This window comes from Cygnus atratus, chromosome 5 (genome assembly GCF_013377495.2).
Source record: "Cygnus atratus isolate AKBS03 ecotype Queensland, Australia chromosome 5, CAtr_DNAZoo_HiC_assembly, whole genome shotgun sequence".
Lineage (NCBI taxonomy): Eukaryota > Metazoa > Chordata > Aves > Anseriformes > Anatidae > Cygnus > Cygnus atratus.
Window position 1 is genome coordinate 50,464,081 of NC_066366.1, and position 26,105 is coordinate 50,490,185.

At 39.8% G+C, this 26,105-nt stretch overlaps 1 protein-coding gene across 1 annotated transcript in view; it reads right to left on the bottom strand.

Moving 5' to 3' along the window:
* Positions 1–26,105, bottom strand: part of CLMN (calmin) — a 75,036-nt gene that overhangs the window by 5,192 nt on the left and 43,739 nt on the right. Inside the window, exons 2-12 of the mRNA XM_035539594.2 lie at positions 17,924–17,985; positions 15,211–15,306; positions 13,589–13,672; positions 10,663–10,755; positions 9,240–9,430; positions 7,297–7,490; positions 6,206–6,288; positions 3,473–4,783; positions 2,241–2,425; positions 1,238–1,298; positions 68–129 (exon numbers count right to left, since the gene is read on the bottom strand). Coding sequence (XP_035395487.1) covers positions 68–129; positions 1,238–1,298; positions 2,241–2,425; positions 3,473–4,783; positions 6,206–6,288; positions 7,297–7,490; positions 9,240–9,430; positions 10,663–10,755; positions 13,589–13,672; positions 15,211–15,306; positions 17,924–17,985 — 2,422 coding nt within the window. The remainder of the gene's footprint in view (positions 1–67; positions 130–1,237; positions 1,299–2,240; positions 2,426–3,472; positions 4,784–6,205; positions 6,289–7,296; positions 7,491–9,239; positions 9,431–10,662; positions 10,756–13,588; positions 13,673–15,210; positions 15,307–17,923; positions 17,986–26,105) is intronic.

The window sequence follows — 26,105 nt, forward strand, 5'->3', positions numbered from 1 at the left end:
GAAGCTATAACTAACTAGAAGTTATAGATTCCTTGCAGAAGATTTTGTCTGAATAAGAAACACTCACCTGATGATTAGTAGATTTTCACCCACATCTGTCATCGTCTGGTTGTTTTCACCAAAGATTTCCTTAAACAAACGAGTGACCAGTAATGGGAGAGAAGAGGAAAGGGAAAGGGAAAAGAGGAAAAAAAAAAAAAAAGAATAGACAAGAAAAGAGGGGAGGGGAGGGGAGGGGAGAAAAAGTTCATTGTCTCACAAAGATGGTAGTTTTGTGTGCATTCTATGCAGAACATGTCTAATGTTTACTCAAATAAAATGAAAGTGTGCTTCTGAATTTATTCTGCACCCATACATCCACCACTGCAGTCTAGTATATACATAGAAAAGGAAAAAAACTCCCCTCCTTCGTATACCTTTCTTTTACAGCATTGCAAAATCAGAGCACCTGTGTGAAACATCGGTTTCATTGAACGTTGGTGGCAGCATTTCTTTATAACTCCAAGAAGGTCCAAATTTTATTTTGTGCTGAAAAGAGACATATTCCTATCCTTGCTCAGCATGCCCAGACTGCTGTTGCTATCCTTTCTGAGTTAAAAATCCAGAGCTCAGTCATGGAGTATGTTCTCAAGAAATCAATATGAATTACATCTGCCATTAAGGATACAGTTTCACATTACAACTAAATTTATTTAAGGGTTAGCTGATTCTATTGATTATATATATATATATATATATATATATATAAATAAAAGATATATTTTAAGATAATACACTACTACTACAAAGGAGAGGCGAAAAGCCCAATCTTTGGTAAAAAGTGCATTTCAAGAGACGCTCAGCATTTCTGTGGGGCTGTGACCAGGATGCCTACATGTATACAGTGAGTGAACAAACTAAAAGAAATTGGAGCTGCAAGTAAAGGCAGCTTCAAAGAAGTGAAACTTTTCAACTATAGTTATGACAAAGTAAACCTCAAAATTAGAATATATTTAATTTGAATTTTAAGTAGTCCTTTGTGGTTTGCTCAAGGTTCAGTAAGGCTCAATTACATTTATTTTGAAGAGTTCAATAAAGCTTTTAAGTTATCCCTGGTTTTAGTACTAAAATTCTTAGAAGTCTTAGGGCTTCTGTGTTATCATAGAACATATAGAGAGTAGACCCTTTTACAGTCTTTGACCATTTGGAGTTTAAGAGAAATAGTGAAATAGCAATAGAAAGGTAAATTTCCACTTACCTTCTCAGAAGTATTAGGAAACCTTTTTCGGAGATAAATATTGGAATCGTTGTCACTAGTCCTGAAATGTATGTAAAAGCAAAATATTTTAATTTATAAAGCTAATTTTTGCTTTGACTTCAAAGAGAGCCACTACAATTGCACGTGCTAGTTTTAGGTTATGTGAAACCACAAACATTCATTGTTGTATGTTTTAGAATATGGATTTGAATTTATCAGTAACATTATAAACAATAGCTTTGGGAAAATCTTAAAATTCTTTTTTGATTAAAAAAAAATCCCAATGCTCAAATTTAAATCTCTTCTGGAAAATAGTATCTGATATGTTTTTTGCAGCTTTGACATCATATAGATTTAAGTGAAACTTACAGCTAAGTGAGGTTCTATGGTTGTGTACTTATAATATAATTGACAGATTGCAGGGAACAGAAAGCCTGACAAAGGAGACGTTTTTTTTCTAAGCAAATACTTTCAAATGCATTAGAGTGCTATAGTGACAAGCGTTGACAAAAGACAGTTCATGTCCCACTCAAATGCATTACCTAAGAACTAAATTAGAATGTAAGAGGGAAGAGAAGTGAATGGATTAAAATTAGCAGTGTGTCTCATTCACTTCTTCAGACAGAAAAACAAATATCTATTGGAATGATGCAGTGTTGTGCTCGCACATGGCGTCACAATGCACGTGCATTATTTCATCTACATTGCAAAACACTCCCTTGGAAAAAACGTTTACAACACAGCCATGCTCAAAATGCACTGGGATTCTAGTTGGTTTTGTGTAGCTAAGATTGTACAGCAAAGTCAAATCAAGTCCCACTGGCACTAAATCACTTGATATGTTTAAGAGAAACACAGGAGGAAGCCAATGACCCAATACAATACTCCTAAACGAAGTCTACAAAAAACATCCAGTTTCAACATCCAAACATCAGGGCACACTTTAGAAGCCCAGGCATTCATATCAGTTATATATATTTAAGAGACAGTCAATGTGAAATACCTGGTAAATTCATGACAATTAGCAATTTCTTCCAGTTCATCTTGTAACAGAGTAGTAGTCCCAACTTTTGAGATCTGTAAGTCTTCTGCTTTTATCATATCTTTGTTTTTTTCCTCCCTATCACTACTTTCTTTCAGTATCTTTCCCATTGTTGTTAAATCATCTAGATGGTTGAAATCTACAACCTGTTGAAATTAAGAAACATTTTGTGTTAGACAACAAGACTGATTCCCCACCGTTCCAAATATCTTAGTGGTACAGCTTACTCAGATGCTAGATTATGTGTCATACAAGACTGAAGGTGTCACTAAAGAGATAAAAACTTTTTTTTTAATTATCTTGAAAAGCATTTTGGATACATTGAGCTATAAAATATCACCAGTTAAACTTACATGCAATTAATTGACAGTTCTTTTTACATAAGAAATCATGACATGACATGACTCTTTGAAGTAATCCATTAAGACTTTTTTTTTTTTAATCTATCTCAAATTAGCCTGTTGGAGATAACAGAAATTTGACTTCATTACCCTAATAATTGCCAGGATCAAAACAAGTCTAAGCAACAACTAGAGTGACATTCAAACACTTAAATGGACACTCCTTCCAGAAAAACTCTGCCTAAAATTACTACGCTGGAAAATGTGCAAGACAATTCAAAATCAGTGACTGCAAGAATAAATACAACACTGCACTTTGCCTAAATCCAAAACACAAATAATTGCCCAAAATCACCTCTCCCTCCTTCTGCAGTGTAGATAAATCTTGATTTTATCCACATGACTTAACCTACTCAAATTGGTTTGTTTTCATAGACAAACTTATTTAGATTCAGACAAAATATACCTTTAATTGTATCCTTTCTATATCAACAACACTGCTTCCTGTTCTCATTACAAATTATTTTCAAAAAATACTCTGTGGTAATCTTTTATACCCATGGATTACACAGGAGCTTCAAAATAATTTAAAACATCAGTAAAATTCACATTTCTGCAGTACTGTTTGTGCTTATTCTTTCCTTTGATAATTTCACATCTTCTCAGGAAGCTGCAATTCCATTCATTCCAGTAGAGGGCTGTGGCAAACAGTGTTACGGGACAGAAGACGAAGTACATTTTACATATTTCTCCAAAGAGCATGCAAAATGAAAAGAAATGGCAGCCATTCAGTTTAGATACTAGTCCCCCCATATATGCACAAAGAAATGCAGTTAATAAAACATGAAATACCTCAGAATGTTGTAGAATCGTGGTATCTTCATTGCTCGTGGCCTTTTGGCCATCTTTTTCATTTTCCAATTCTTCTACTAGTAATAGTACTTCTTCTTCATAGGAAGAATTCCCGTGACCATTAATATCCATTGCTTCCTCCTCTCCATTCTCAGTATCTGCTTCTGATGCAGGAACTCCTAGATTATTCCCTAAGCCTGGCTCTGGAGCATCTTCCAAGTAGTCCTGTGCCGGTATCCCCTCCTCATGTAAAACATCCGTTACTGTTTCACAAGAGTTTTCATTTTCAGTATCATAACCTTCAAGACAAGGCTCAACATAAGCATCCAGAACTGCTGATATGGGAACGTTATAATGTGGATAATAGAAGAGATCATGGGGTATTACTGATACTTTTGAAGAACTGGGTAGCACTTCCGCTGAAGACTCTTCTTCATCATAGCTGTCCAGGTCCTCTGCGTTTTTGGGCACATCTGAGAGAGAGTCATCAGATGTTTCTAGCGGTGTAGATAGTTCTTGGCTTTCGAGATTAGAACCATTCACTGAACAGTGGTTAGATTCTGTTGTCTCAAAGACAGGCGATTGCTTTGTATGTTCATTTTCTGGCAGTTTCAGTACTTCCTCATTTAGAAGATGGAGAACATACTTATGCGTATCTTCTTGTTTCGAGGTATCTTCTGGTAAAAGAATTGACGTTTGGGGCTTGCTCTCTTCTACTTTATTTATAGATTCATCTGTAAGTATACCTGAAGTCCAGGACAATGGACTTAAAGAAGAAGTATTGGCTGAAAGGCTCTTAGTTTCATTGTCGTATTCAGTATAGGTTTCTTTAGTTAATTCTTCGGAGTAGTCTTCAAAAGAGTCAACAGAATTTTTCTGGTCTGTCAGAACAGCTGGAGAAAGGTCATCATTCTGTTTCAGTAGGTCATCAGACATGTCCCCTTCACCTGGCATCAATTTATCACTAAGCACTTGCCGGGAGGAGTTGGATTCAAAACGGATAGATCCTGTAATGTGCAGCGAGGTAGGCCTTTGACGCTCCTCTTCCGAGGTTTCCTGTGAATCATCTAACACTTGACTCAATTTGCCATTACATTCTTCAGGAGCGGTTTCTGACAGGATTCTCTCAGGGGTGTCATGAATATGAACCTTTGGAGGAGCAGGGTGACTCCTTTCATGATTAACAGTATACATGTTTTCTTTACTTTCACTTAAAATCAAGATTTTGCTTTCCTTTTCTGAAGGTGTGTCTTTGATGTGAACATACGTGGACTCAATTGGAAGCTCCTTGTCAGGATCTGTAAAGTCTTCCTATAAGTGATGATACACCATTAAAGAACAAATCATACCTCACATATCATTTTACTTCTCCCAAATGCTACAGTAACTAGCCCATCACCCACCCCATTACCTTTTGAATGGCCAATTAATGACTCGTTTATTTTGAAAGTAGGGAAACAAATTGGGCAAGCCAAGTGAGTTGAACAAAGCTCAACATGAAGAAGCCGCTTGTACAGGAAGATTAGAACGCAGACAAGCCTACTCCTCAGTTGTTAATGTATTCATCTCTCCCTGCTGCACCTGTGGAGACAACTGACTTGGCTTTTTTGGGACACAATCCCCGAATCAGCTGCATCTACTATGAAACATATTCATCTACTAGATTATTCAGTTCCAATAGACTGTATTGAAAATAAATAAATAAATAGGCTTTTTCTTTCCCCATTAAAAGGTCCATAAGTCTTAATGCCAACCAATCTTAATGCTCATCTAATGTAATAATCATGATCAGATTATTTTAATAATTTTAATTCCAGTGACTTTAGTAATGTCCACCAATTCTGTAAGTTATGAAATATATACCAAGTGGAATTTTCAGTCAATAAATGAGAGGAAATACCTTTAATGTAGGAACCGTCATATATGTACATGTACTCAAGCACAAAAAAATAAATAAATACTCAAGGGGCACTGAGTCTCCTGGGAACCCTTTCAAACCAAAAAGACTACGCTGAACTAGGTTTGCCTAGAAGTATGAGCAGCCTCCAGAACAGTTTTTCAACGTATGCAGATCTTTTCTAAAGTTCCCCGGACTTCTAATTTTTCCTCCAGTTTTCTGTGTCATACTCTTTAATTACTCTTTAAGTTGATCTTCTCTTTTTCCAAAGGGCCTTTGTCAGGCCTTGCTGAGGCCTGCTCCTCAATCCTTTATTTTTGATAAATCTGCCTTAAGTCCCTGGTCCTTGAAGCTGTAAATTATTTCATGCTTACAATGAGTGCTTTTGACTGCTGTATTGGTGAGATTCAGTCTCTGGTATCTTGTGTCTGATACAATATCTGCTAAATTCAGGTTGATTGTGGCCCTCAAACTTGAGAAGACTGAAGTCAAAAACAAATTTAAAGTCCAACAAATCATCATAGATGAAGGGATAAACTTCAGCCTTATTCTGAAACTAATATAGCAAAGTAGCAGAGCCTATGTAACCACTTCTATCCTCTGAAAGCCATAATTAGATGTAAAGGTTTAAAAGCAGAGTTCTTCCTGAATCAGTTTAGCCATCTGCAACGAAAGTCCACCTGACTGGATTTAACAGAAAATGCGAACAATTAAAACTGAGCTTGTGGTTTATTTTGAATAGCTCAGAAAGAAACCTAGAAGGTAAATGCAATATCTGACTTAATTAAGTATACCCAAGCAAATAAAAGTGATGTGACGTAAGAGTAAACACTTACCCCTTCTAGCTCAGGGAAGTGTTCCAGAAACTGCGCCACGTAGGTAACAATTGAGTGCTCATCGGGGGATTCCACCATTATATCTGTGGAGACAGACGCAAGGTACGTCAGCATGCTCGGCCTTAAAGCCTTCTTGCAGAGGAACAGGCCACCAGACATTAGTCTGCCTTCTTGATGAGAGAATAGCAGCTACAGACACTATTCTTCTGCTGACAGATCAGAGCAGGCAGTATCCTTTTCACTGTTGACTGTACTCTTTAGAATTCTCACCATCTTATTCACATTATTTTTTTTTCCTGTTTCCAAACACACACAACCCAGAACAGGGTCATTTTTCATCTACTTGGATAATGTCATTTACAGTATATATGTCACTGTCACTAGACAGTGATCTTGCTGAGTGACAGCACAGAGACTTGTTTGTAGCAGAACCCATTCTTCTAACAGGTGACCCAAGAAAGCACAAATAACCAAATTGTGCTTTCAATCATAAAGTCAAGGCCTAACACCCGTGTAGCAGTGTTCAATAAAAAACAGTGCAAGAAGCTGCTCCACTTATATACATATAATTATTTGCACACATATATGCTTATGTACACATATTTATATATGCAAGTATATTGTAGAAAAGAATTGTAGAAAAGTAACTGGGAAATGCAAATACATCTGAATAGGTATCTACCCATTTTCCTAGTGTGGCAGCTCACCCACTTCGTCCTGGAGTGACACTTAGACTCTGTAAACTGTAGGCATTATGAAATGCTGCTACTGCCCTGAGACCTCTCAGCTCAGCAGGCTGGTGATTAATGCCCATTAGTAATACCAGTGTCACGTAGCATCTAATCATTAACCAGGACCAGTGTACGTAGCTAAAACTACGGTGAGATCTCTGTCCCCATGAGCTTACAAGTATGACTGGAAGCATAGGACTACTAGCCAGGGACCACTTCATTTTTCTTACCATTCAGCCCCACATAATGATCACATCGACAATCTAATTACTGGGAGGTTTTAGTAGGTGTGATGATGCAATATTCATTAATTCATTATTGTTTGAATGTTACCCAACAACATTGATGTAAACATTTTACCTTCCGGCTCTAGGAGCCTAGGAACACCCAGCTTATTTTGTGCAATGCTGAAAGCATCCTCCAAGTTTTCTCGAGCTGATTTCTCCAGTGCTTGCTTCATGTCTACCAAAGTGGAGTCTATGGCTTTTATGACAGCCAGGAAAGCCAGGCCACTCCTCCAACTGCTGGCAAAGTCCTGAACTGCAACACCGTACCTAAACAGAAGTACATACAGTTCACATGGCAGTCATGTTACAAAATCCAAAATAAAGGCATCATCATTTTCAAAGGTAAAAGTAAGGTTGTTGAGTCACACTAGTCACATTTGAGGTCTTTTGGAATTCAAAACACACAAAATACTTTCATAAAAAACAAGGATTCATAGGCTGGATCAGTGTGGCCAACAACTGACATCAACCTGCTTGTAGGAAGCAGTTAGTGAAAACAAAGGCCTCAAGTACTCAGCAACCACATTTAACATTCACAAAACCAAATGTCTGTGTGATTCCTGTTTCTGTTGCGTTCCAGCATTTTAATGCCATAGCTTGGGATGACTGCCAACACTTAAGTACTTAAAAAACATAAGCATAAATGATTTGCTTTCCTGTGTCCTTGGCCTTCTGTAGCAGAAAATCATGCTTTGCCAGGTGCAAAGAATGCCAGTATATGTACAGATCACGAGTACATTAGATGTCCAAATTTTTGCAGGAAAATTCAATCACTGAACTTGCAATGAAGTCATTGCAGCCTCAGAATAGAAAATTCTGCACAGGTCATTGGTTAAGGTGGTTATAATGATGCAATTATGTTTTAATAGCCCGCTTGCAAGAACAATTTTCTCCTATTAAATGTTTCGATTTGTACACCTTGACTAGAATGAAAAGACTATGGCCTTTATTTCTCTCATTCTAACTCTTCTTGTGCCGCCTCCCTGTTAATGACATTATCAGCATTATTTTGGGAGTAAAACTGCACTTCCTCTATGGTCTGCATTGGCAGCAATTAACTACGGTTATCAGTGGGACAAGTTTATCTGCACAACAAGCACCATTAACTTCACTGGAGATAACCAAGGGATGTGGCCCACAGGACCAAGTATTTAAGAAGCAAATTTGTATCTTCAATACCATACACAGAACATCTGTGTTCACAGGCAGATTTGGACATACAAATCTATCAACAGACAAAAATGGCAAATATACAGCTATCGAATTTGCAAGCTTGTCCCATGCCCTCTGTAAAAATCTTCGACAGTCATCCCTTCAAGATAATAATACATGTAAAATACATGCCAAGCACTTATGCGTGCATTAGACATCTTACACCAAAGTATTTTAACTCAACAGTTACTTTGCGTGGCATTACTAAGCAAAATGCTTTGGTGAAAGAATTGCTTTTTATTAAAGATGAGAGAGATTTGTTGATCAATGGAAATGGACCCAAAATCTAATAACATTCACAAGATACAATCTAAGATTTGACCTCTTCTCCTCCTTAGTTTTGAAGAAATGAAGCTTCTAATACAAACTCTATCCTTCAAGACAACTCTGCAGAGAAAATCCCTCAGGGCTGCTGCTTAATTTAAAAGGCTGTTGTTAAAGTCTTTCAACATGTGGTTGTTTTATTTCTTCATTTAGTAAAAGATAGCTAGCAGACTACACAGAAGTTGGGAGGAGGAGAGGGAAGAGGGAATGATCCTGTTTTAAATGGTACCAAGCAGATTAGTGCGAGTTAACGTTTAACACTCAAGTCATGAAGCCAGCAACAGACTGCTTCAAGGTCAGATGGTTGCTTTAGACACAGTTATGCAGTGATACACTCGGCTGCAGATCCCTCGTGCCTGCAGACTTCAAAAGCAGAAGAGCCCTGGGCCGTGGTAATACACACATGAGGCGAGGGATGAAATCTGGCTTCACCAGCACAGGTGGACGCAGTTTTCTAGGTAGGACACTTTGCTCACTTACTTTCTGGTTTTCCTCTGAACCCAGATTAAAAGGGCTCTGATGGCTTTCCGCTGGTCTTTCACTGTGACAGACATGTTCCTCTCCACGCTGGGAGTGCTGGGGTGAGACGTGTCCGACTCCGGCCCGCTAGGCCCGGACGAGAGGCTGGACGAGGAGGAGTTCCTGTTGAGGTTGCCTGTCAGCTCTTTAATCTGTAACAAAAGGTGAAATGCACGGTGCTCCGATTTAACACCAGGTGAATGGAAAACCGAATGTTTGTTTTCAGGCAAATTAGCATGCTTCTAAGATAACGGGGCAATAACTGAATTTTAAGAGGTAATTATAGGCCTGTCCATTACAACTCCCAACATGACAACAGCTGCAGCCCAGCTGGCAACCCCAGGAAACAGAAAGAGCACGGGATCGGTTAAGACTAAACTGCAAATATTCATAGCAAACAAAAAGCAAAGAAACATGTCTTTCAGTTAGTTTAACTGAAATCATTCTTTTATCCACAGGACTCACTCAAGTGAAACATTTTTAGTCAAGAAATGGTGACCTGCACCAGATTCCCATCCTTGGTCTGCACTGATAGTTGAGTCCAGATTATGCACCATGCTGCTTTCAGGTTCCCTGTGGTTCTGTTGCCAAGTCCGTCTGGTCAAACTGCTGTTGTACGGCATTGTTCAGCTTGAAGTGCTCAGCCACAGAGAGAAACCCCAGTACCACTTCAAGACAGACCTTATTTTATAAACCCACAACCACTTTAGAAATTAGCCCAAGAGAACGGAAGAACATGTGCGCCTCACAGTCTTACTAGAGTTGCAGAGACCCTCTCTCCATCTCTCTCTTTTCATTAAAATTTGGTACTGTTCAGAAGGTTATCAAAATAGATGTAGATTAGTGAGCTGTTTTAATCTGACTAAACCTGCGACTAAATCAAATTTCATGTTTAGATTAGTTCTATCAGTTCCAAAACTTCAGGCCCTTCAGCATCTTTCATTTGGCCCTCTACATCAGTTGTGAAATTTTGCCATGGTAAGTAGGTCCCCAGAGATCAGTGATTCTGCATGGAATTTGCCACCACACTGGACCAGTTCCAGATAAGGTTATTGAAAATAAACTGTGACCTGAAACCAAATCTAGGACATTGGTGCAGATCCAGGGAACCTGGAGCAGAATCCTGAGAAGGCACAGGAGAGAATGGAAAGGAGTAATCTGAAGCTCTAATTCTGGTCCAAGTCAAACCAGGGCTTAAACTGCCTCCTATTCACACCAAAATAGGTCTAATGAAATAAAACGAAAACAGCTGCAGGTATTAAATTAACCTATATCAGGAGGAAAAAAGCTCAGGTTTAGCATGCTTAATTATGTTTTTTAGGATTAAAAATCAATTTAAAAAATTGATTGTTCACTTATGATTAACGTATTTGAGTTTTATTACCTGAAAAAACAAGATTATGTTCCATATTAGTCCAAGTACCAGAGAGGAATTTCCATCTGCTATTTCTGCTGCATCAATGCTAACAAGCTTTACCTGTAGAAGAGATCATAAATTCACAGACAAATTAAAAAAACAAAATGTAAATGCAAAAAAAATTGCACTGGCTTGAACTGAGACTGCTGGATATGTCCAGCACATTTCTGCCACTGACCAGACAGCCAAAATGCAAGATTGAAATCTTGTGCTAACAATAATTTGCCCTGATCACAGCCACTGTGCTCCCTAAAGTCTTATCTCAAGCCTCCCAAGCCTGTAGCACCATCTGCAGAACAGGAGTGAGCCCAGTGGTACGTCTTAAGACCACAGATGCATTTCCTCCACACAACCATGGAACAAGAATGTCCCCTCCGGTGGATTCTATTCTTAAAAAACAGAGGGCAGGTATATACCTCCTGTCTTCCTCTGGCTAGGTTTCAACAGATTGGCTGGAATGCACATAAACCCCAGGGAAGAGGGCAGGATTGAAGCCACTTCCCATAAAAAAAAAAAACTTAAAATTGTAGTAGGATCTGTCCACTTCTGTTTTGCTATGCATCGCCAATCTCTTTGCTTATCTCACCTTACACTGCTTGTCACAGAGCTCTGAGGAAATCAGTTAGCAAAGGATAAGTTTGCCTAATCCAAGCAAACTCTAGGGTTTCCCACATTGAAGTCTCTTCCACGTGATAACACCAGAATGTTATTCTCTTAGACAACACAGACTTGTTTTTGGCAAAGGTCACGGAGAAGGGAGGAAGCAAGGAAGTTGTCAGCACTGCACATGACACTCAGAGTGAGTTAAAGCCCAGCATACAGCCCATTTATCATTTATTTATAAATTCTGTACATGATGAATCACTTAGCAGAGTTTTACCCTGCTGCCCCAGTTCCACAGAAGCGTTTGCTGATGGGTTCCACCCATTGTGGTTTAATATCTAACCTCGAAGCTCTTGGCAGCCAAGGCATCTTGCCAGCACTTTCATCACTACCCTTCACTAACTGGCTTGGTTAAACTGAAAAACAGAGAGCAGAATAACTTTTTATCTGGTGGTTTGCACAACAGTTTTCAGTCCTAGGGAGAAGACACCTCTAGCTGTCATACTTCAAGGCTCAGATTTTTGTACTAGCTCCAAAGTATTTGGCATGGGAAAACCTTTAAGGCCTAGTGTGTTTTAATAGCGGTTTGTCCAAAATGGGGTGCAAGTAGCATTTATCATTAGACTGTTCTCAGTTAAGCTCTGTTTTCTTGCTGCTGCTTGTCACCTGTTCCAGCAGAGCTACCTGCAATAAGATACCAGCTGCTTACTCTCAAGGAAACAAGAAATCCATGGAAAAGTAGTTGTTTTGGCACAACTAATTAAGAGGCTGCCTGTGTCTAAGGCTCCTCCTGCCTGGCCTTGCTCAATGAATTTCCCGACTGTCACCTGGCGAGGTCCTGGCAACCAGACATGCTTCAGCAGCAGCTCCACAACGTTGACGTCAACAGAGAGAAAAAATCTCGTCTGCCAGCAGGCCTTAGCTGACTTTGCATGGAAAGTACAGTCTGAGAAACTGTTAAGAAAGCTAAGAACTTGTAAGGTATTTCTTAGCAGTTCTACATCAGGCCAGGTAGACCTATACATTTAGGGCCACATCAGCCCCTGACTGCAACACTTGGAAGACAGTGCACAGATTTTTGACCTTTCACATCCTCTTCTGGGGAACAGAACTACGAGGTCATGAGAGATCCACTAATGCCTCACATCATGCTTATTCCTGCACTGGAGTTCTCGCGACTCCCTGGTATAACTAGCACTTCTGTGGGATCTCTGGAGCAAGACCTAAGCTCATTAAAGGAAACCAGCAAAGTGACAGCAGTCACTGATACGGAATCCCCTGCTAGGCATGGCTTTGCTCCTCCACACGTGCACACACAAGATCCGTCTTTACCTATAAAGCTTAATCCTCTAGAGTATTCATGCCCTGGAGTTAATAGGATCATGAGTTATATTTTATCCTAAACACTATCATGGAGAAGCTGTAAAAGTTTATTTCAGATACTAGATAAAAAGATCTTCCAGTACAGCAAGAATGCTGTAATCCTTTGCAGGGCATAGTCCACTGCTTGCTTTCTCATTCTGAAAGATCTGGGAATACCATGTAAATAAGTTGTCATGTGGCTGGGGAACTTCTCTTGACACCGTTACTTTTCATCACTTTTCAAGAGCAACAGGCTCTCAACGTACAGGCCACATCAATATTGCTTTGGAAGAAAGCTCTAATGGGAGAAATCAAAAAGGATTGAATTATTTCAAGCTACAGGGCTGATCTTGCTGGGTCACTTACAGCTGTGTCAGTTTTTAGGAAGTGATGTTGCAGTGGTGCCACACTATCAGGAAAGTTATATCCTTATAAGGTTTTGATTCCTGGAATTATGCATTTATGTCATGTTCCCAGATTTAATTTTCTCTTGCCTTTGACTCATGATCAGCTGCTGCAGCAGTTTACCAGATAAATACATGATCTGTAATACCGAAAGTATTTCTGATGAAAGGAAAGAAAGCCATCTACCTTCAAAGAAACTGAAGTAATGCCACTAATACACAGTTCATAAAGATTACTTGCATTTCTCTTTATTTTCTTTTAATATTGGGTTCCTGATCCTTTAATCTTATTGAACTTTTACATTATAAAATGAACAAATAATCCTTGTTTCAGACTCCGTAGGTGTTCTCTTTGTGGATTTTTATGTGGCTTTTCAGCCTTGCTGTTAGGGTAAGTCACGATGCCTAAGCAGCATATTCCTCTTATATACATGCCCTGCATCAGACTAGTTACAATCACAACAATTACAATTTGCAACATGAATCAAGAGAATAGATTAATACCAGCCTTTGGAAATACTCACATTACTGTCCTCCAAGAACTTAAGTGCTTTGGCTATGTTGTTCAAACGAAAAATGCGATGGGTTGAAGACTTATACTCGTGCATCTAGAAAAAATAAGAGCCAAATCAGTTTTAAAATGCTGGAATTATTTACCCTTTCACACAAAGCTTAAAAAAAACTACAAAATAAAGCTAAGGAAATCAACCTATATAAAGTATTACCATCTCTTCTGATCAGTGAAGAGTTTCAACTATGGGATCGGCCCAGGCTGTAGAAAAACAGCGTTAGCAACCAGTTTTCCTGCTCTCCAGATGTTACGTCTCTCTTGGACCTGCCAGGTTGATTATTTATATAATCACTCCCCAACCACGTTCAGTCACAAGCACAAATTTACCTGAAAATTCATAGTAAGTTTTTTTTTCCTTTCTTTTCTTTCGTCTTGAGTTAAATCAAATGATCCTAATTGGGAAGCATGAGCAGTTTTTGCTACCAGGCACAGGCAGGTGCGAGGCAGCAACCTTCATTTTGGCAGAGATGAAACAGATTTGTTGCATGCCCGTCACCCTGCAATTCCACTTCGGCACACTGTTTGTACCACCTGTGTGCAGGAACGCCTAACTGCCAGCACACATTGGCCAGCTGAATTCATCTCCTTTGTTGCCCTCCTCCCTGACCTCCCAGTGCACAGCCTGGGGTTTGCTGTTAGGTGTCTCCCTCTTCAATTCCTTTCCAGCCTGGCTCTGCTAACTGTGTGAATGCAGACAGAAACACTGCTGCTTCTGCTACAGCCCAAACTGCGTGAATATTATAAAATAGGTTGTTCTGAATCTGTGACCACAGTGAGCACTCACGCTGTAGGATGCATATGGCTCGGTCACTATGGAGCATCACCATGCAATTACAAGCTCATCTGCAGTGGTGAGATGGCTGCAGAGCAAATCTCTCCTCATATCTAAAAGCAAGCGTGGTACCCACACAGAAGAGAGTACTTGCTGACAAGGCTGAAGTAGAAAGAAAATATTAAAGCCAACTGATGAAACACTGGGTATTTCCATTTCTGGTACATGGAATTTTATACAGGTCTTACAGAAAAAGAGAGAAAGAGATGCTGGTAAGTGAAACTTTGCCAATCTGATTTAGATCCTACCAGTAAGACTAAAGAAATCGGAGCCAGGATACCAGAGCTAAACTCACAACTACAGCACACAAAGGCATCCAGCATCAGCAGGCCTATTAAATGTCATAATGTCTTTAGACAAAATAAAAACAGAATTTATGGATTAAAAAAACAATACAATTATCCCCAGAAATTTATCTTTCCTTGATAACATGACTTGTGTGAACTCCAAATGAAGTAGGTGAGCATTAATATATTCAAGCCTTAAAAAACCTGAGGGGAGGAACATCTACACTAATCACATACCATTCATACCTCAGGGTTAGATATTTCCTCGAGATCTAAGTTACAGCTCAGGACACCAGCCTGTAACATGAGGAAATCACAACAAAACTGCTGAAATGCTTCTCACTGTACCCAAGACAGGGGACCAAATTCTCCCTTACTGCTTGAGTGTCAGTATGTTGGTACTTGGAACATGCACAGCTCCATGGCGAGGCAGGTTCCTTCCCCTCGTACACCTACCAGCTTTTGTCCTGACAGGACTTCCAGCAGCGCCATCAAGATTTTGCCATCTTGTATATCCATAAACAAATCTTTCACTTTCAGAGGAGGCTTGCACTGTGGAGTAAAGAAACCAGGCAGATTTTAAAACAGATTTTTGCTTGGTGAGTCACCATTATTGCAGAGAACAGGAAGGGGAGTTTTACAAGACAGAGATACTAGAAATAAATTTCAGCCTGCAGGAAGAAAGGACCAACTTTTCTTCACAACAGTGGCGATTCTGCCCTAGGGTTATCTAAGCTAAAACTGAGATATAGTGATCATGTAGCTGAGATCAGAAAGGGTTTATTCCAGATCTCCCATACCAGAATCTCATCCTAAGGCTTCTGCCTGGGAAGCAAGCACCCAAGGGCTGATGCGGATCCCTCCAACTGAGACAGCTCCAGCAGAAGTGAATCCCACTTCATACTGCACTAAACAAGCCTCAGATCCAGCCAACCACAATGTCCTGTCTCTTCTGTAATGTTTCTGGTGGTGCCATTCTGTTTCCTAGTATTTTCTCAGTACTTTAACTAGCAATGTGTTATATTTTGTGTCTTTCTTCTCAGCAAACTCCTCCAAGGGGAGCCACCTCCCCACTTCACAGAGGTGTCTGATGCTGTGAGCTCTGTGAGGCACACGCCAAGGCAGCACAGCCCTTAGGGGTAGTCTCAGCTGCAGCAATTAGGCTTCATTCAGGTGTCACTCACGCATGTGTCCCTAAGGAGCCAGGCCTTTTTATCTTTGGCTCGGCAATGCACTGCTGTTTGGTTAAGCACTGCTTCTGGCAAGCCAGGACTATACGTTTTTGTTCCTAGTCTTTAATCTAGCCAAGACTACTAAACAATGCTGTACTGGAAGAAAGAAAAGCACTGTTCATTTCAGGATTAAATAAGCTATCTGAAAACCACAAATCCAATGCTTTTTCATTCGCTCATAACAAGACAAGAACCACCAGAAGTCACAGAAATGTGGACTGCCGCCAACCATCCCATGAACATCAGAGACATCTCCTCTCAAAAGGTGATCCAAATGGGATAGTCTGCTCCAAAACGGCACACATCACACCACAAGTTTCCAGAAAAAGTACAGGAGGAAGACTTCACTGCTACCTGTATAAAAAAGAAGCCCCTCTGCAAGAAGTGCTTCTTCGAGGATAAAGGCAGAAGCTGCCTCCCTCAGTGGGTGTCCTTGGGGAATCACCTGTAATTAGAGAGCTTTAGCAATGCTCTCATTATTTACAGGGATGTGTTTATTATGACACTTCCAGAAAACAAATAAATAAAAAATGACATTAATGTAGTAGTAGACTTTTTCCTTTTCTTCAGAAAAGCATTTTTCTTTATTGAATCAGAGAGGGAAAAAAAAAATTATGCACTCCAGAGAAAGCAGTTCACCTACCCACAAAGTTTCTAAGACTTCAAATGTTTGGCATGGCAGAATTAACAGCACCCTACAACCTTTTTCATGATCTAATTCCTTTTGTAAATTAAAGACCTTTTCCACAGTCAAATATTTGACAAACCTTTTTGACAACCTTCAAATTGTGTTAGTTTAAAGCTCTAGAGCCTGATTCACAAAGGAATCACATAACGCTGTCTTCATTCTGAGGAACCTTTGGGAGCAACTGATAGTCAAAACATTACCAGCTGGCCTTATTCTGATTTTCCAGTGAGATTTAAGAGGGTCCATTTATTCCTTCAGGAACATTCGCTGCAGAGTAGTGGACTTAACGACTATATATGTGATGCCTTTCGTCTTAAACCCTTTTGCTTTACCATGTCAGAAATGCAGTCACTTTCCAAGAACTACGAGAGCTAGTCTGTGAGTTGACTTGTAGCCCAAACTTAGTCCTGGTCTGTACTTCATGAAATTTAACCACAGACACTTACAGCACTATGAACCCAAACTCCAGTCCAAGTTAGGACAGTTGGTTAGGAAGGTTAGCTTCCAGGTTAGGAAGCTGCACTAAGCATTGCTGCTGTCTCAGTAGTACAAGCTTTTTTTTTTTTTTCCTTTTCTCATCCTCAGCAACAGGAAAATCCTCCTCTGGATGGCAAACTGCTCATGAGAGTTAGTACTTACCTAATATAAATAGGAACAATAAGTTAGCTTCAATAGCCATATTATGGGGTGTTTAAGAAACAACTGTGTATTAAAAATATGATGGGATGTCCAAGAATTAGTTCCCTAACATAAGTGAGGATGTAAAGATCACATTATACAGGCCCTCTGAAAATGAACGATGAATAATTAATGTTTCCCATCTGGAGATCTGTGATGAAGCCAGGTTCTGAAGAACCATCTGACTTTGGCTGTGGTATCTCAGATACTTGAACTTCCAGTCCAGGGAAGCACACAGTTATCATCCCTTCAGAGCAGCCTAAACCACATTTGATTTTATGTGGGTATGTGGCATTCTGTGGGAAAATTCTAGCCTTGCGATAGCAGTCAGTAGCATTAAAGACAGAAAGGTACCTGAGATGACTTAAAGCCAGTAAAGCATTAATTGCACCTGAAAAGCAGTATTCATTTACCCAGAAATGTACTTCCAGCTTCCACTCACTCTCCTACAAACCTTCCCATATACGCAGAAGTTATCCTTGATTCCAAATTCTAGCTATTTTTAAAGGAAATAACATAGTCTGTCTACTGTTGTGTCCCTGTACTTCAATATCAAGGCTGTCAGTCTTACCTTTCCCAAATGCAGGTTTATCCATCTGGTAAAGGTCCTCTTCTGTACATTTTCCCGTTCCACTAGAAATGTCAGAAAAAAAACACAGCACTTAAGTTTCCAGAAGAGGAAATCATTATAGGAAATCTCAAAAACTTATGCACAAAAAGTTCAAAATTCATGAGGGGCCTGTGAATAAAACAAATATATTCCAAATCAGGAGACATAAGGTTGAGCTACGATATTTCGTTCCATTTCTTCGCCCAGACATGAGCTATGCACGCATTCTAAATTACGCAGGAAAAAGTCTCTGTTGGTTTTGCCATCTTCAATGTAGCTTTTGAGAGATGAACTTTTACATGTTGTGCACACCTCTCCAGTGGTGTTAGACTCTGAGCAGGCAGCTTGACCCTTCTGCGTCAATTTATAGGATTCTTGTCCTGACACCGTCACGCAAATTGGGCTGCTGTGGATTCCAATGTACTTACTTGTATGCACAAGGAAACAGGGCTACATTGGTCAACACAACAATTTTGTATTCATTCTCATGAATGGAAAAGCTTCCTCAAATCTCATCTTCCCAATCTCCCAACCAGTGCATTTCAAATCAAAATTCCAAGTCTCTACATTGATGAATCATTTTATTTATATTGCAGTAAGACGAGAAGCGCTTGTTCCTTGCCAGAAGTGCTGTATGCTAGGAGCTGTACAAATAGCTCCTGTGCCAGCTGAAGAGTTTTTAATTACATATGCCATTTCCCAAATCCATTTCCATACTGAACTACAGCAAAAGTGTAAGGGGAATCATATTTCTGACCAAGTTTCATTTAGCTTCTTATATAAAAGAGAAACGTTTATATTTAAAATAAATGAAGTAGACTGACAAAGTAATATTTCATTTTAGAGACAATTATTCTCAAGTGGTTCTCCAATTTCACCTGAATTAAGGAAATCCGGCAATTTATGAACAAAAAACATTAAAACTAGTTATATGATGTATTTCAATCTACTCATAGAGCATATCAAATATATTTTAAGACCATTTTGTGTTTCCTTAGCCCTGCACAAATAGCTAACCTATCTACTGGGAAATCGCATTCTGTAAAAGTCTGGTTTGTTTTTATTGGTCAGGCTAATTATAGGCTAAGTAGTAGCTTCCGTAAATCAAATTTTAATATTGTTCTTTTTGATCATTTTAAGTGAAGGGTCAGCAGCCTCTAATCATATATATAATTGCTTTCCGTATTTTGATGTATTGGAATAGAGCTTTCAGCATGAATTACATCTGTCACTGACAGCCATTCAGGCCTTCTCAGTCTTCTTATTCCTGTAAAACCTGATTTTATGTAAGATCGGTTAGAAAAAGTCCTTACCCCTTAAATGCTTCACAAAACATGGAAAATGCCAAACTAATTATTGCTGTTGGCTTTTCTTTTAAAATATCTTAGAAGAATCTGCACAGATTTGAAACAGCTCTCTACAAATGAAACTGTAAATTATATTAGGGTCTAGAATATCTGTAAAAAAAATAATGCAGCATTTACTCCCTACAGATCTCAAAATACAACCGATAAGATGTGTTACATCTTTCTTGGGCTTCCCTTCCTTCAGCACCTCAACCCCAGTGCTGGCTCTCGACGCGCTCGCACATCCACATCGGTACAGCACTCAAGAGTCAGGCGAGTAACTTCAACAACTGATCTGTTGAAATTCACTTTGGAGGGCCGGTGGACATTAATGTTAAGCCAGATCTGTTCCCAGATACACTGCTTTTTGTTTAAATACCAGTGTTGGTGCAAAGGGTGCAAAACAGCAGGAAATGGGGCCACCTCTTTCTCAAGCTGGTCTGAAATGCTCAGGAGCGCTGGGGTGGGCAGTGCCAGGTCTCAGGGAGGACAGGAGGCCTACCAAATGGGCTGGCTAGGCAGACTTCCAATGGCCACCAAAATCAAGAAACACAGAAGGGTGCACAGAAGTGAAATTAATGTTTTCTAATATGTTTTCTAATTTCATCACAGGCTTGGTTTCAGTCAGGTCCTATTTTTCACCAATCATTTTGGCAATCTTCATTTTAAAATAAGGTAAAGCTAAGGTAAATAAGGATGCAAAAGAGAGCTACGTTTATGTACAGCTCACTCATATAACTGAGTGCACTGTGGCTCCTATTTTACTGTAAAAATTCTGCCATCGATGTAAATTAGAGTTACATATATGCCTGAAAAGATGGGCGAGCCAAGCTGGTATTACTGCTTCAGGAAGTTCACATACCAGAAAAAAAAAAAAGAAAAAAAAAGGCAGGCACACACAGGAGAGCACTTGCAGATAGAGAGAAATTCCTGACACTACTCAGTGAACTTTTCTACAGCAGACTCCTTGCAGTAAGAATGATGACCCCAGAACAGACACTGTTTGATTCTGTACTGGTCTAAAGCAAGAGTAACTGGATGGGGAGGAGGAAAGGGGAGGAAATGTATTTATAAAATCCCTGAGGCAGACAAACCCCTAATGCAGGCCATATGCTTGCCTGTAGAGCTAATAGGAAAAGTTCATCACCGGTATCTACTGATGTGTGCCTTTAACGGTTATTTTTCTCTAGCTCTGTAGACCTCCCAGTTTTGGTACAGCCCTTCCTCTCCACAGCCTTTTCATTTCCAAGGATTGTAGAAACTCTATAAACTTTATACAGTTTCTATAAATTAAATGGAATCTTTTTTTCTCCTTTGCACCTACTATTGTATAAAAGTGAAGAAAATCATTCAAGTCTAAGGTTCATATGCTGTATACAGTTTACTGAAACTGCACTGGGTTTACTGGGCAGCTAGAGAGCAATAACACCATTATAAAATAATAATTACACACACCATATGGCTGGCCTGCACACAAATCCAATGCATTATACTGGGAAAGGAGGATGCCTGCTGTGAGGGTTGGATTCGAAGATGTAATGCTGGAAGGCAGTAAAAAGTTAAGAACTGCTGTTTCGGTTAAGCTCAGCTCAGGCCTTGATATAAGAGACAAAAATATAAAGAGGAATTTTGGCCACCCCACATGAGCCAGGTCCTCCATGCTCTTCCAATAAGTTCAAATGCAGTAGTCTTTCACAGTAATGCCTACAGTTTGCAGAGGCACAGTATTTACACCAAAGCACACAGGCTCTGATACAAACTCAATAACTTGCCAGGCAAATCATCCCGCATCTACTTCACCAGTAGGCAATGGCCACCACAGAACCAGCTCATGTCCTTTATGGCTCTGGAGGCATCAGAGTAGCAGTACAGTATGTGCACCCCAGTAAGATTGCCAATAAATATTCACAGAGATATATATTCTGGTTTGTCAGATCTAATGGCAAAGGCAACTCATTTGTCACGGAATGAAACCAAGCTAATTCAAAGACCGCTTGGGCAAATTCAAGGCTAAGTTGATACAAACAAGAGAGTTCAGCTGGCTCCCTTGTTGCACCATTTCCGTCCCCACCAGCCTAGAAATTCCTCAGGCATGTACTGCTAATGCCATTTCTTCCTCCTTCACGTCTCCTCAAAGGCCACTGCTGTTGCAATGCATACAAGAAGCCAATCCCCAGCCTCTACTTTCAACAGCAAATTGGAGATAGCAAATATTGATTTGCTTTTAAATACTATTTATTCTGTTGTTGTAGAACCAGTTATGAATAATCCTCTGAGGCACACCACCATGGGGCTGGGCACATGAAGGAAGTACGATATGTGGAAACCGATTTGAGTGGAACACTTGGCAGTGTGTAATTACACAGCTTCAGAAAATTGCTTGATTTGCATGTATGGATACTACTCCCAAAGCAAAGCAAAAGGCCACTTAAATTTGTTTCTAAAGCTATTAGCATTTCATCCAGGATATCATCAGCAGATGACATTAAAACCTCACAACAGGCCAGGCTAGCTTTTAGAATCGCTTGTTACTTACCTTCAAGACATCTTGTTAACTACTAGTGTTATAACATGCACAAAAGCCAGCTTCCTCATTTCTACCAGAGGTCATAACCTCTACAGATACAAGATCTACGCAAGTTATTAACAACAGGCAAGTCTTCTAGAGGGAAATGGTGGTGTTGGCCACCTAACTGTTTAGGGGGATGCTTTGACAGCCCTAGGCTTCAGGCACCATAACTTGCCAATGGCACACAGAACCAGCTCTTACCCTTTCTGGCTCTGGAGGTATCAGAGTATCTGCCGAAGTCTTAAGTCAGGATAAAGCATCACTTCTCATTGAACGAACAAACAAACAAACAAACAAAAGGCAAATACATGATTTTTAAATACTACAGCTTAAGTCCAAAATTAAACACGTGGCCCAAGCACCCTAAATCTTGGGTAATGGAATGCAGATTCCTCTCCTTCTGCCTTCCTCACCCCAAAATCCCACCTCATACAGTCAAGCAATTAATAAGTCTTTAATGAACACGCAGTGAACAATCTACTTGAATCACCCAAACTCTAGGCCGCTAAATAAAATGAGAACTGGACTTCAAGCTGGGTTTCGTGGTGTTCCCACATGGTGACTCAGTCTAAGTATTCCTGATTGCTAGTCCTCATGCTATCGAGGCGAAAATATATTCATGCTTTCTCTGCAAACTTAATGTTCATGAAGGAAGCTGGACTGATATCTTCAAAAATGGATTTTCCCAACACTTGCTCGTGCTGCCCACAGTGTTCCAAGCCTGCTTGTACTACTACTGTCTCAAACACCAAAGAAGGGTGTGTCCAGACATAAAAGCCCATGCTGTTTTTAAGCCTAATGATGAGGCTGCCAGCAACAGCATTAGCTGAGAAGAATTTCCTAGGTTTTTGTTTTATCAAGTAGTGGTATCTCTGTATAGACCCAGACTGCTGGCACTGAGTAGCCAGGCTGACTTACTGTCAACCCACCAAAACCAGTGTGATGTCTGACCGAGGCCTGCCTCAGTAAACTTCTGTATATGGAGCAGCTGGGACACATGTATCCTAGCGTGCCATTCCACCTTTCTTGCTTATATAGGTGCAAGTAATTGCATATGTCATGTGGGCAAATAAGGGCCATGACATTATTTACAATAGGCAGCCAGACATCAATACAGGACACTGATGTTGGATACAGGATGTCAACAGAGCTGGAGAAAAGCACAGCTCCTTGTCCAGGAGAGCTTTTACTGTTTGAACATGACATGTGGGACAAGGCTCAGACAGAAAGAGAGAAGAAGGAGGGCAGACGAAAGACAGGGCACTTGCAAGAAACAACAAATCCTACATGGGAAGGGTGATTGGAAGTAAGCTGTAACAAAAAATAAAATTAAAATAAAATAAAATAAAATAAAGCAAAATAAAATAAAGAGAGGAGTGAGAAAGGGCAGCTGCTGAGGTACAGCAACTGACAGCAAAACAAATGGAAAGTTGAAAACAAAATGTGTAAAGTAGGGCAGAGAAAAGTGCAATTAAATTTTCTAGCAGTGACTGGTTCGTCCAAACACAGAGGTACATTAAACACATTGAACTATAAACTTTCCAAGACTCAATCTCCATTATACATTTTTACAAGAGGCTGAAAAAATAGCTCACAACACGATGTAAGACAACATGTAGGAAACATATTCCTCTCAAATCTGTATAGTACAGCCCAGCTACACTGCCCAGTAAGTACTCATTACTTACAAGACAATCTCCATATTTGTAGGAGTGTGAATTTTAATGGCATAATCAAAGTATAAGGAATAATTTTATCCAAATTGCCCACAAAATTCATTTTATAAGCTTCTGAATTCCTGGGAATTGTATATTTTCCTTGTGCTTAAGGACCCCCCAAACAGCTTAGAGGATTAATATAATTTTTCTTTTTGATCTATATAGGGGATGAAGGCTTTGTTGTGTACCGTATGCCAATTTGATGTAATTTGGAGTACATGAAATATTAAATCTTAAAAACTCTGGTTTTCTAAAGGAAACATTAACTACACTATATAACATGAGACTGCTCTCAAGTTACCTCCTATGAAATAGGGCCTCTAAGCCTTCCAGATGAAGTTGTTAAGTTAATTGTTTGCTGAAACTGACCCATTTATTAGGGTCCTTATTAAATTTCTATGGCAGGTGTTGAAAGCTTGAGGCTTTTTCATTCCATCAAAGTTGCAAAGTCTTAGTCTTACTGGCTCAAAATTCCTTAAAACTCAGGTTGGTACTGCAGAATACAAACCTGGCAGGATCACAGGCATGACGTTTTCATTAGCTGCAGTTAAACAGGTTTCTCTTGAAGTTCAATTTCTGGCTACAGCAAAATATTTAGTGCTGCAATTGGTGTATTAGGATTACATACACCAAACAAATATTGCAGGATGAATAGGAGATTTCTAAAAAACTCTTAGTATTTCAATCCTCCCAATGTCTGAGACAGATGTTCCTCTTACTAAAGCATTAGATAGATGAATTTACTTGTAAATTCTACTAGGCTCTGGGAGAGAAATCCTACATAAAATATTGCTATTAGAGCTGACCAAAATAGCTTCCAATGAGAGGGATTTATTTTTCCCCCTTGAAAATTAATTTGGTAGTAGCAGATGGTAAGATTTCTCTCCCCATACCTTTGGCGACAAAGTAAATATCTCTGTTCTAATGACTTTTTAGATGCATTGAAAATGTTATTGAACAGATTAACATTTTCCATTTACATATCAGGAATGTTCTTATAAAAAATTCGTCATTTTTCAAAAAAGAGATACAATTATGTTCTGAACACTCTGAAAGAAACAAACATCAGTGTTTACTGGGAATGTTACTGAACCCCACTAAGTAGTAATAAGGTTAAATTCAATGGCTTTGGAATTGATCTAACAAGTGATTTAAGCATTGATCCAGTGGGGCATTTTCAGACTGTGCGCATCACCACTTGTGGTATATTACATGCTGTACAAGGAGATTAATACCTCCTCCTGTACCTGAAAATAAACAGGATTTGCTATTACCAGCAGTAACCAGTAGGAGCAATTCGCATTTACAACATCTTGATTCAAGAGTTTCTCCTGGCCTGGGGTTCACTGTGTCCCAATGCTTTTTGCAATAGTAGCACCGGTTTCTGAAAACGGTTCACCTCCTGAGGCTCCTGATGCTTCTCGGGGGTGTTTAAGTCCTAGGTATTTAGAGGTATTTTTTACCCCTTCTCACCAGCGTGGTTTTACCAGCACTGGCACTGCCCTTTCCCTCCCACTGACACGGAGAAGGATGCCCAGTACTGATACCAATACCTGCACCAACAGCATTAATATCTATATAACACTCCTAATTGAAGGTCTCGTTGATCATCCCATAGCACCTGAGAAGAAAACAACAGCAGCTTCCTACCTCAACCAAGTAAGGGCAAGTCACAAAGTCCATACATCTCCATTTACCCTTACTTGCGGTAAACCTAGAAAGTCTAGACCATGAAACATTCCTTATTACTAATGTTTTTTTTCCTTCCAGAGAGAAAATACATCCTTTTGGCTGGTTAATTTTGTTGAGACGTCAAAAGCTGAAATGCAACAAGATACTCTGCTTTACATCAGTTTTGACAGCAGTGCTAAAGCCTGAATAATTAGAGATGAGTAAAGAAGCCCAACAAAACCCACACGGTGTGTAAGGGTTACTTGTTGACACTCAGAGCTGGAGATACGCTGGGGTGTGCTCAGATTCCCACAGCTTCCCATACACAGCTCAGCAGGTAATGGTAATGGGTTGGTGATTAACTGTGCTTGTATGCACTTGAAGACATTGTAACTGCATTTGTGAGTAGAAGGAAGAAAATGCAGGCACAGGAGACCATCAATACATCTGCTTTCAAGCAAACATCCAGGACAGCTTCCTGAGGCCGCAGTCAGCCTTTAACACAAAATCTGAACACTGGCAATTAATAGCCAGGGCCTTCAAAGAACTACGAGATGGAACAGGAGGCCCGAGGAGACAGCTGCCAGAGACATGTAATCCTGTCTGGAATTTGCCTGTAACTGTGGGAAATCAGTACTTAGAAGACAGTGGTTTCATTTTCTAAAATCAGGTAAAGAAAGGCAACCACAAACATCATGTGGCACAGAACTATTTCGCAGATGCCGTGAAATCACAAAGAACTGCCTGCTGGGGTGTCTGACTTCTGGATTTCTCCTTTCTGCCCTCCCCCCACCCCGCCGCCCCCCCCCCCATTGCTCTAAAACAATCTGGGGACATCA